Source organism: Sinocyclocheilus anshuiensis, unplaced genomic scaffold (genome assembly GCF_001515605.1).
Source record: "Sinocyclocheilus anshuiensis isolate Anshui unplaced genomic scaffold, SAMN03320099.WGS_v1.1 scaffold888, whole genome shotgun sequence".
In the NCBI taxonomy this organism is placed as follows: domain Eukaryota; kingdom Metazoa; phylum Chordata; class Actinopteri; order Cypriniformes; family Cyprinidae; genus Sinocyclocheilus; species Sinocyclocheilus anshuiensis.
The window spans coordinates 372,268-384,567 of NW_015549648.1; the positions used below are offsets into that span (position 1 = coordinate 372,268).

Consider the following 12,300-nt stretch of genomic DNA (forward strand, 5'->3'; position numbering starts at 1 on the left):
TCTGTATAGTGCTCACTGTGTGTGTGTGTGTGTGTGTGTGTGTGTGTGTGTGTGTGAGATGATGATGATATTCCACAAACCTTCTCCACAGCGTTTTCTTTCCACTTGTGGTTTCGGTGTGTGTGACTATGCATGTGTGTCTCTTACCTTCTCATTGGGGTCTTGTTTGCGGTTGGCCTCCCTTCCGCGCAGGCTCTTGGTGCCGATGCCTGATTCTGATGTTTGCATGATCAGCTGAGTGGCCAAGAACTGCTGGATCTGTTCCAGAACATCCCTCTGCATCTCTAGGGCCATGTGGTAGACGTCATGATCCGAGCTGTTGTACATCACCGCATTCTGGAACATCAGCATGATGTCACGCTGGAACTCCGCCGTTGTGCGGATCTGCCCAGACTCGATGTTCTTCTTGATGGCTGATAGGTCCATCGGTCTGAGGAGGTGAAGATTTCAGGAAGGACAAAAACATAATTAGCCAACAGAAAAACTGGTAACACTTTACTATAAGGTTTGTTTAGTTGACATTAGTTAATACATTAACACAGTGGTCTCAAACTCAATTCCTGGAGGGCCACAGCTCTGCAGAGTTTAGCTCCAACCAGCTCCAAATCACACCTGCTTGGAAGTTTCTAGTAATCCTGAAGACCTTGATTAGCTGGATCAGGTGTGTTTGATTAGGGTTGGAGCTAAACTGTGCAGAGCTGTGGCCCTCCAGGAATTGAGTTTGAGACCAGTGCATTAACATAAACTAACAGCACCCAAACCAACCAAATGGCACCCATTCACTGCTGAGGATCTACTGGTGAGCAAGTGATGTAATGTAAATTTCTCCAAATCTGTTCTGATGAAGAAACATATTCATCTACATCTTGGATGGTCTGAGTACATTTTCTGCAAATTTTCATTTTTCAGTGAACTATTCCCACAATACTAGTAAATGTTGAAATTAACATTAACTATGATCAATAAATCCTTTAGAAGTATTTTTCATTTTTAGTTCTCAAATTTTTATTTTAAACCTTTCTGGATAATGTTGTTTTTGGTTTTAATTTGTCTGGATTATGTTTTCATGGTTAAATTAAATATGAGCAATTTTAATGATTAAAAAGCATGTCTATTCCCTTGAAGTCACAAAATGTATACCATTTAACAATTTATTAAAAGTTTAACCAAAATTACATTTTTACAGTCCCATGAAATCTCTTTTATTTTTTCCCAAACTGTGTTTTATTCTTCCCACATTCCATGTTTGCTGTTTTAATTTTTCTAGACTTAATTTTAATGAATTATTTTGAATATATTTTAATAAAAAATCATATCAAATTAATACATGACACTGTAACAATTTAATAATCTATTACAATTTTTACAATAATAGGGCCCTATGAACTGTTTCATTCAGGAAATTCTGTGTTATCTGTTTTAATTTTATTGGATTTATGATTTAATACAGCTTTATTATTATTATTCACAGATATTCATCCATATCTTGATTTGGCTAATTATTCACAGATTTATTCACCCAAAATTTGCCATTTGGTGTTATACAGTAAATTCAATTTTTATGACTGGATTCCAAGATTATGTTCACATTTTCTGTGTCACAAAAATTACAGAGCCCTACACACTCAAAAAAGTAAGAGAGTCTCATCTTGATACCTGTGTACAATGCTGTGATAACCAGGGGCAATGTCATCAGACACAGGCTGCAGAAACACACTTGCATACCTGAAACACAAAACAATAAATGACAAATGCATACAACACATTTCTGTCTACAGGTAAGAGCTCATCATAAAACAGCAGCTGAGGTAAGTATGAATGAGAAGCTCACCTGTGATTGGCTGCTGCCCGCCACACCAGCATGATGGCTTTCTTCCAGATCTTCTGAGCCTGCAAGGCCTCTTGATCTTCACTGCACATTGAGCTGAGAGAGAGTGTTGTTAAAGGCAAATGAAAGATTGAAACACACAGAATACAAGCTCCCACACAAACACTCACAACTGAGATGAGGCAGGGCTGCTGGCGGTGGAGTCCGCTGTAGTGTAGCGCTGAGAGTGACTGCCGTATCCATCCTCACTCTCACTGGCAGGAGGATCAACCTCTGAGAGATAAGGCCCCTCTCCGTCCCCATCGCCACACACACACACACACACACACACACACACTCACTCACTCACTCACTCTTTCATCTCCATCCCTTCATCCACATCCACCTCACTGCCTCCATCTTCTTCTTTCACCTCCTACAGCATTTGAAGAAGGAATAATAAACAGAGTTACGTATTCATCCTTCAAGTCAATCTGTGAGGGAAATGCAGGGGGTTTGTGAGTTGACGAAGTGTAAAATTGAAAATTAAAAATAAAAAACACTACTTGAATTCCTGTATGTCATGTGACCATTAACCAACATCAGAGAACCAAGAACATTTGAATTTATTGTTAAATTATTAAAATACTAACATTAAAATCTCAGAGGTACCTATTTTAGGTCAAAAGGGTTCAAAGTGCCGTTTCGGTTATAATTACCTCATCCTAATTCTTCTGAATTTCTTTTCTACAGAAAAAAAAGAGCTTTTTTTTCAGAATGTCCCAATTATGTTGTTACTGAATCGTTTTCTTCCAATTCACTACAGCTCAGATCTCATTTGCATTCACAGTCATTTAAATATAGCATGTCAACATGCTTCAGACCAGATTTGATGCCCAATGTGTCTTTGATACATATTTGAATGCAAATAAGATTGAGAGTTTCAAAAGGTATAATATTTAGTGATTAATAACTTACATTTTTATCATTTACTCACATAAAGCAATCATATGACTTCATAAGACTTGTGCATGTGTATTATAGACCACATTTATGGTGCTTTTTTTTGTCATTTTTGGAGGACATCCGTGTCTTTATTCATTCACTTTCTAGAAAAAGGCATTTGTTTGTAACATTTTATGCTTTCATCTGACACTATAATCATGTTTTATAGTGTTTTCCTAAACATATGTTATGAAAACATGTTAATATTGGGAACTATTGTTAAAATTTAAAATAACTTTTATATTTTAAAATGTATTTTAATCCAGTGATGGCGAAGCTGAATTTTCCGCATCATTATTCCAGTCTTCAGTGTCACATGATCCTTCAGAAATCATTCTAATATGCTGATTTGCTGCTCAAGTAAAATTATTTCTTATTATTATCAATGTTGAAAACAGTTGTGCTGCTTCATATTTTTGTGGAAAACGTGATACATTTTGTTCAGGATTCTAAGATGAATAGAAAGTTCAAAAGAACAACATATGTATATGAAGACAGGTTTCATTTTTCTGCTGCTTTGCTTGATACCTTTGTGTCTTTCGCCGAGGCTGAGCTATCTTCCGAGTCCAGACAGGGCATCACGGTCTCTGGCTGAACCCAGTCCTCCCCCTCACACTTCACGGCTGGACTCAGTGTTCTGTTCTCCTGCTGCGCTTCCTCCATCCCTCCTTCTCCCTCTCCTTCCCTCTTGCCCTCAGTCTTAACCTCAGAGTCCTGGCTCTGCTCTGTGACAGGGGCGGCAGATGCCACAGTGTCCCCTGTCACTTCGTCAACTGCTTCGGTTTCTGTAGTCTCCTCTACCAGAACCTCCATTTCTCCTTGCACACCCACAGGGTCAGGGCTGCTCTGTGTGCCCGTTGGGGCAGGACTCTGCTGGACAATGGGCTCTGGTTCGGCTGCCTTAAAGGTCTGTGACTCCCAAGGGCTGGTGAGGGGGTGGCCACTGACCGCTGGGTCCTCACAGAGAGAGAGAGCCGCCTCCACTGCGGCTGCGTCCAAAGCCTCCACAGGATCGTCCACCTAAGACAGATATATTCGTTTACTTCATTTCAGATTTGGCAACAGAAAGGAAAAGCTTTTGAACTATTTTCTGTTTTATGAGTCTATAAAAAAATGGAGGGAACTGTGAAAGCACTTGATGGGTCAGAGAGATGAATGGTACCCACGAACATCCATGGTATTTTTTTTCCCCATACTATGGAAGTCAATGGCTACTGTCAGCTGGTTTGTTAGCAAAATTCTTCAGAATATCTTTTTTGTGCTCAACAGAAGATAGAAACTTGTACAGGTTTGGAACAACTTGAGGGCAAGTAAATGATGACAGAACTTTAATTTTTGAATGAACTATCCCTTTGACACTACATGAAGTAGCAACCAATTGCACCATCACAACCATACACATGTGTTTGTGTGCATATACCTTCTCCTCTATGATTGCAATGATGTCTCCCACTGTCTCCAGGTCCAGTTCGTGGGCCATGTATGACACTGACACCACTGTGTCCTCCTCCACCAGCTCTGCCTCCTTCCCCTCCACCTCAGCCAGCGTGGATGACCCTGCCATTACCGCTTCTGCTCCAGAACCTTCAGAAACTGCTGCAGCTCCTACACACAACAGGAAACACATCGCTTAGAGTACTCTTACTATGGTTCATTTCTTTTATGAGTGCTCTGAAGAGGAAGTAATGACTCTTTTTAAGAGGAAAAACCACAACGTTTTTAAAGGGGTAGGTTACCCAAAAATGGAAATTCTGTCATCAATTACTCACCCTTATCCTTCTTCCAAACCCCATATGGGTTTGGAAGAAGGATTAGGGTGAGTAAATGAGCAGCAAATCAGCATCTTGAGCAGCAAATCAGCATATTAGAATGATTTCTGAAGGATCATGTGACACTGAAGACTGGAGTAATGAGGCTGAAAATTCAGCTTTGCATCACAGGAATAGATTACATTTTGAAATATAATAACATGGAAAACAATTATTTTAAACTGTATTAAAGTTTCACAGTATTACTGTATTTTTGATTAAATAAATGCAGCCTTGGTAAGCATAAAAGATTTCCTTCAAGAACATAAAAAAAAAATCTTGTCGACCACAAATTTGTTTGTATTAACCATTATTCTAGAATATAATCCAAGAACTGTAGCACTATCAGTGCAGTCTGAGTGCTTTGTGATTGGATGAAAATGAACTACAAATCACATGACACAAACAGGAAACAGACTGCCTGAGCAAAAACAGACTGACCGTTCTACAGAGAGAGTGCTGAAGAGAGGAAATCAGAGAGATCAGAGACCTGTTTTGGGCACAGAGAGGTTGTCTGGGGCTGGGGGGACCACTGTGGGGGGCTTAGGGGGATCAGCACTGACAGGTGGCTGCGCTGGGGTGGCACTCTCCAACAGACGAGATAACGTAGGAGCATCTGACACAGAGATACACACATAGCGCTACAAACACACACACTAAAGCACACAGCTACTCTCACAATAATCAAACTACACGGTAATAATGTACTACAGAGAGCATGAAATCTAAAACTTGCACGCAGGACGCATGGTAAAAATGCAAAAGAATTGTGCTAAAGAAAATCAAACCAAAACAAACAGCATAACTCAAAATTCAGTTTGTATAATGACATAGAAAATGTTTAATGTTGAAGAGAGACATTTAAAACGCACAATTTTAAACATACAGAAAGAAAAGGAGTGTCTTTGTTTACCAGCTGTAATGTCTTGATTAGCAGGCAGAGCGGTTGCAACAGTGTGAAGCTCAACTCCATGAGATCCATTACTCAAACCTGTGGCCACGTCACCTTCAACCACCTGCCCAACAGACACGCACAGAACAATATGAGAAACCATTCGCAAAATCTACAAACACAATCTCCACTTTTAATGTTAGTCAAGGTTTCTTGCACCAAAAACATTCATAGTTTAGTTTCTACACTGGGTTATTATCGTTAACTAAAAAGAACACCATTTATGAAAATTTTTTGTTAATTTAAATTAGGCTGAAATAAAATAAAAATAGCCTAAATATTTGAAGAAAAACCTTGCACAACAATGTCAAAATCTTGCCTAATTAATATGAGAAAACTACTAATAAATATGAGAAATTAATATATATAAAACAAAAATATTAATAAAAACTATAACAGTACATAATACTAAAACAACCTAGATATACAACCTGCTTAATGACTAAGCTAAGTAAACTAAGCTTTACTAAGATATTAGTAAACATGCGGTTTTGTCACAGCACCTCTAAAAATGCTGTTCACATAAACGCAGGGCAAAGGAATTGCAAATAATGCTGTCTAGTGGATATTTTAAAACAACCTAAAAGCAGCAAAGCTAACCCTAAATCTAAAAAAGTGTTTGGTGTAAAGGCCACTAAAACTTTCACAAATAAATTTACTCTGTTATGACTGGCTAACATTGTTGCATGTGAAATGAGTACTAAAAACTTGGCCCTTGTCAAAATTCAGAATACTCATGTAAACTTGTTAAATGTTAATGTGCTAATCTTTGTGATGTAAATATCAGAATTTCTGATTGTCCATATTTGCAGTTTAGTTAGTAGAAATGGGCTGGCCTGAAGAGGGAGCTTTACATTGCGAATGTTAGAGTATGTTGACTACGGTTCTGGTGACTTTATTTATAGGACAATATAAAGTAGACATGAATGTAAAGTTGAGAAATGGAAAATGGGTCTGGGACAGGCAAAATCCTGTTTTTTGTGACATGCCCCTTAAATCCAAAGGCTTAAACGTTGCTTCACAGTATCCCACACTCACAAGTCTAGAGCTGGCAGCGATGAGACTGCCTTTCTTCAGCAGTTCAGACAGCAGCGGGGAGGGAGGTGGTGTGGCTTTTGGGGCAAGGTGCTTCTTCTGCGGGGAGTCATCTACCATAGAGGCCAGACCTGACTCTTTAGGCCCTGGACCCGTGACCTCTGATATAGGCATGAAGACGGTCAATCCTTGAGCCTAGACGGAGAAATCATGAGTATGATCTCTTATCAGAATCAGCTTTAAGTTTAAATGTTAATAAATAAGAGGTAGGAATTCACCATGGGACTGGCACAGGATTCATCCGTCACTGGCTGCAGTGTTTCTGGTTGCGAGACATCCATGCTGGGAGAACGTACTGTCACGCTGGGAACTCTCTTTGGTGTATTTTTAGCTGCCTGACGAACTGGAAAGAAAGAGAAAAATGTATTATTGTTTTTATGTAAAATAAATGTATTTAATGTATTTATGCAAAATAAACATTTTACTGCCAGAAACAAGCCCAAAGTAATAAAAACTGAAATATCCTAGTATTAAAAATGCAATATTTGCAATAAGATGCATGGTAAACTAATATTATTTGCAAGTACATCAGCAATATGTTACACTGCTAAGTTAATATAATTAAAAAAATTGTTTCTTTTGTGGAGGCATTAACTTTTGAAAGTGCTGAGTGAATGTAAATCTCACCCTGATATGCTGCCTCAGTCGCCCTCTTCTTCTGCTCCGCCTCCTCTTCTTCCTGCTTCCTCTTTCTGACAAGCACGAGAACACACACAATCTCATGATGATACATTCACAACATACGCAGGGTTTTTATAGAATTTTTAAGTTTGAATTATGTTTGAAGATTATGAGTCACAAAAAGTTTTGTCTGTGTTTAGATTTGAATAATCATGATGTGAAAACTGACACTTCAAATTAACATAAACCAAATATAAAACTTTGACAGAAAGTAGTCAATGATATCTAAATATATACCCAAATGCAACAACTAATAAAAGTATGTCTGAAAACACACACACATTCATCATATACATACATATATAAAAATTGAATAAAATGTATTTTTATAATATTGGTATTACTTAACATATATAAATTATGCATAATTTGATGGATATCAAATTAATATTGTTGATGAATATTGTGTGTGTGTAATACCATGTAATCCTCTCAAAATACACAATATTTAAAAATATATATTTTTTGTAATGAAATAGAGTGCATTCATTTCATAAAAATATGTTTTATACAATAAAAGGGCTCCAGCCATTTCTCAAAGTGTTTAACCTAATGTCAAAAAATGTTTGTTAAAATGAAATCAATACAACTAGTTGAAACTAGATCATATGGGAAAAATGAAATGAAAGGCCAATTACATAAATGACAGACAATGCAAAACCTGTACAGAATTGTCTTACAGCTCTATATCTGCCCACAGCTCCTCCAGTTTAGGGTCCAGATGGCCCGCCTGGATCAAATCCACCTCTTTCTTCAGTTTCCTGAAGGAACAGAACACATTTATCACATATGTGTGAAAGATACAGACAGTGAGAGGGAGAAGCAGGTTGAGATGTACCTGTATTTCTCCTGTGTGTCTTTGATCAGCCTCTTGAGCTCCTCGATCCTCTCTGTTGTCAATCTACGCACGATCACATCCTCAATGGTCTCGACCACCTCCCCTTTCTCACCCCGTTTACGTCTGCAGGGAATGAACATGTCAAAATTACCAATGAACTTGTGAATATGCACTGAGATGGTTTAGGTTGCCATACTATACAACAAAACTACTGCAGCATGCTAACTGGCTAAGATAATAGCCAGAGGTCTAATTACACAAAGTCTGTGCAAAAATCATAAAATGCTTTTTCACATATTTACTGCTTTCCATGCACAAATATAAAGTATAACTTCTATGCTGATTATTAGTTATCATTGTATACACAGACTAGGTCGTAAAATTTAAATCTTTTGGGTTTTGCGAGAACAATGGCAACATTTAATAAAGACACTCAGCACAAATGTTTTGAGAATGAGAGAGAGGGATTTACTTACTTTGGGGCTTCTGTGGTTTCCAGCAGCTCAGAATATTGGGAGGCACAATGCTGCAGAGATCATATTGACATGTTAAAACATGAATCACTAAGCAAATCACTAATACTAATAAAATCACTCACAGTCCCTCATTTAAATTACCTTCTGGGAGAACCAGTCCGGGGGTCGTCCAGGCTCTGAGAAGGGCTTGATGGCTCTGCTTACAGACACCCTGACAAAAAATATAACAGTGTATCATACATATTTAACAGTAATTCTTTATAAATAATTACATACACTTTTACACACACAATTTTCAATCAGAAATTGCTAGTAAACTTCACAAACAATTACAAAGAAACAAAAAACACGATGAATTACATTACTGCTGTCAAACGATTAATCGCGATTAATTGCATCCAAAATAAAAGTTTTTGTTTACATAATAAATGTGTGTGTACTGTGTATATTTATTATATATAGCCTATATAAATACACACACATGCATGTACATATTTAAGAAAAATAAAAAAAACTTTTATTTTGGATGCAATTGATCGCGATTAATCGTTTGACAGCACTAAATTAAATGTAAAATTTAAGCAGAAAGACTAAAATAGAGTCTTCTTGTAAAATGTACTCCAGTAATCTTTGTTTTATTTACAACTTTTTGGATAATAGATTCAAACTCTAAACTTGGAAATAAAAACAATGTTTTACAATTTTAAAAACATAAATGTGATTTTCCACCAATTCTTAAGCACAGAATTCTATTTAGAACATTTTCAAATCTCAATCTCTATTTAAATTATGCTCATAATGTAATTTGTAATGAACCAAAAAAATGAAAGAACGGCAAAAATAGCTTAATTTTTACTAGTGGTTCCCATTATAAATATTCTTATTGTTGCTTCATATCTCATATGAATCATTTTGCGAAGCAATTGGTTCAACTGATTCGAAGCTTCGAAAAGGTTCGTTTCACTCCTGCTGAGAAGGGGATTAGCTCAGATGGTAGAGCGCTCGCTTAGCATGCGAGAGGTAGCGGGATCGATGCCCGCATTCTCAAATTATTATCTTACGTCCTAATCATAACTACTGACGTAACTGCCACAATCCTCTAAATGTAAAAGAAGCCCCTTTTTAAGTCCACGTTTGATTAAGGGTGATTAACAACGTCCTCATACATTAAGAAAAACTACAATACAGACACTGCTACGGTGTAGAGCTCTGCATTATTTAACATGCTTCAATCTGAATACAGTTCTATGATCATGAGCGTTCATTATTTATTCTTACCAGTTCTGATCTCCGCTTCTCATCACTGAGGAGGCGAGACAGAGTTTCTCCCGAACTGACCAGGGTTCAGTCGGACCCAGAGACAGCATCTTGTGTTCTAGTTAGGTGTTCAAAATATGAGTTTTATTTGAAGCTGTATTGAATGCAATTCGTTACACAAAATCGTGGGGGGAAATTATGGTAAAATAAAAAAAGGCTGATCATCATAATGTAGTATGACGTTAGGTGCTTCTTTAAAACAACAATTATTTAACACAAGACCATTTGTTAAACAAAATCATTTATATTACATATACAGAACGTAAAATATCAAATTCTGTTCAAGAACAGAGAGAAATGTGTGCTGACAATGTAAACATTGATCGTCTTTGTTATCATGAAGCCAGCTAGCGCAGAAACTAACTTAAATTGCTCGCCCCAGCGCTACTAAGAGCATTAGCTACTCTATTTAAACAGGATAAAATACTTCAGAATCCAATTTACAAAGTGATTTGATTTTAGACTGTATTGTGAATATGTTGAGGAAATAAAATAACACTTACTTCCCACCCCGGTCGACATTTTCGCCTATCTGTAACCGCGCGGCTGGTTCTACTCACTTCCGCCGGAACTATTATAGTGTAACACCCTCATGATATCTCATCCTCAATATCTTTCCAGACAGTTAAACTTGCAGAGGGGGATTAGCTCAGATGGTAGAGAGCTCGCTTAGCATGCGAGAGGTAGCGGGGTCGATGCCCGCATCCTCCACTGATGGCACTAATTTTAATAACTTCACTTAGGTACAACACAGAGAACACACAGAAGCAATTGAGGATTATTGAGAGATTACTAAATAACCCAAGTAGTTGCTATCCCCTTATAGTTTATAGTTCCTTATAGATATTTTAACAATTAAATATTTGATATTTTCTCTATAAAAGAACTGGGAATCTGAAAAAAAAAAAAAAAAGTATGTGCGTCATTAAATACATAGATATTGTCATATCTTTTGCTATATCTTTTGTATGGCAGAAATAGTAAGAATAGTATTCACGCATTGCAAATGTAAAATGACTTTTGTTACCTTTAGACTAGAAAAAAAGAAAAAAGAAAACAAGTTTCAAGCCATGAAGCAGCCTAATGCATGGTCTCGTGGTGGAAGCAAACACAGGAACAACAAGGTAAAAACTCACTATATTGTATCGTATAGGCCTATATTTTTGTTTCATTTACAATCAAGCTGTAGTTTTGTCAAATTATGCAAAACATGTGAAAGTATTTATTTGTGCGTAGGCCTATTTAGGATATGTACAACACTACCTATTAGTCTTAGTAAGACAATCAAGCCTGCCATTTTATTCCACAAATGTTTATATATATTGTATACACAATGCATAATTTGAGATGGTGGCGGAAATGTTCATGACTTGAGAAATAAAACAAAAATGTTTATTTTCTGAAACACCACAGGGCCAAAATTGACCAAAGGTAAAGAGTCTTTATAAAAAGTGTCTTTATTTTAAGCATAGCCTAAATACATGTCTTTCTCTGCTTTTCCACAGCGTCACTGTCCATTAGATCAAGATTTGTGTTTACTTATTTGACGTGGGAGCAATGAGCCAAACTACGGTGATCGAGAAGTGCAAAGCAAATCACAATTCTGAAAACAAACCCATTAGCTCCAGTGGTGCAGATGGATAAGTGTGTGTGATTGGCTTTTTGATGCGATCGACCCGGGTTCAATCCCGCCTTTTGCCGAACTTTTTTTTCTCCCTTTTCAAATCTCGTATCACATAATCCATTGCTAATATGAGATTTGAAAAGGGAGGGAAAAAAACGTTTGTCAAAAGGCGGGATCGAACCCGGGTCGATCGCGTCAAAAAGCCAATGACACACACTTATCCATCTGCACCACTGGAGCTGACTATTTACAGCCACTTTTAACTAAATGTAAATAGACACCGTGTATTTTTTATTCCATAGTAAGGGCAATTCAACCAATACATTTAAACTGAGCTACTTTAATACCATCTCCGAACTTTCTACCACGACTCTGCTGTCTTCGGCTGGTTCTTCCTGTATACGTTGATTGACAGATGTCTCGTCCAGTCAGCGGTGAGTAATCCCAAACCAATGGCGCTGTCTCAAACTATACTTACCTCTTCCGGTTGTCTGATTTGTCGTTGTTTTCTGACTTGTTCATTTGTTTTCGGATTTGTCGTTGTGTTTTCTGACTTGTTATTTTGTTTTCGAATTTGTCTGTGTTTTCTGATTTGTTATAATGTTTTCTGAATTGTTGTTGTGCTTTCTGAATTATTTTGTTTTTTAGACTTGCATTTGCGTTTGTAATTTGTTATTTTGTTTTCAGAATTCTGATT

At 37.2% G+C, this 12,300-nt stretch overlaps 1 protein-coding gene and 1 non-coding gene across 2 annotated transcripts in view; one reads left to right on the forward strand and one right to left on the reverse strand.

Moving 5' to 3' along the window:
* The window catches only part of brd8b (bromodomain containing 8b), an 18,740-nt gene extending 8,198 nt beyond the window's left edge, over positions 1 to 10,542 (reverse strand). The window contains 17 exon segments of the mRNA XM_016449408.1: positions 148 to 430; positions 1,657 to 1,725; positions 1,832 to 1,924; positions 1,999 to 2,243; positions 3,341 to 3,832; positions 4,233 to 4,417; positions 5,111 to 5,236; positions 5,534 to 5,636; positions 6,611 to 6,802; positions 6,886 to 7,010; positions 7,295 to 7,359; positions 8,029 to 8,109; positions 8,187 to 8,309; positions 8,663 to 8,712; positions 8,804 to 8,873; positions 9,941 to 10,037; positions 10,483 to 10,542. Coding sequence (XP_016304894.1) covers positions 148 to 430; positions 1,657 to 1,725; positions 1,832 to 1,924; positions 1,999 to 2,243; positions 3,341 to 3,832; positions 4,233 to 4,417; positions 5,111 to 5,236; positions 5,534 to 5,636; positions 6,611 to 6,802; positions 6,886 to 7,010; positions 7,295 to 7,359; positions 8,029 to 8,109; positions 8,187 to 8,309; positions 8,663 to 8,712; positions 8,804 to 8,873; positions 9,941 to 10,037; positions 10,483 to 10,501 — 2,418 coding nt within the window. The 5' untranslated portion in view covers positions 10,502 to 10,542.
* Positions 9,638 to 9,710, forward strand: trnaa-agc (transfer RNA alanine (anticodon AGC)). Its single transcript has one exon. It is a non-coding gene; the product is annotated as a tRNA-Ala (tRNA).
* Positions 10,543 to 12,300: the final 1,758 nt, after the last annotated feature.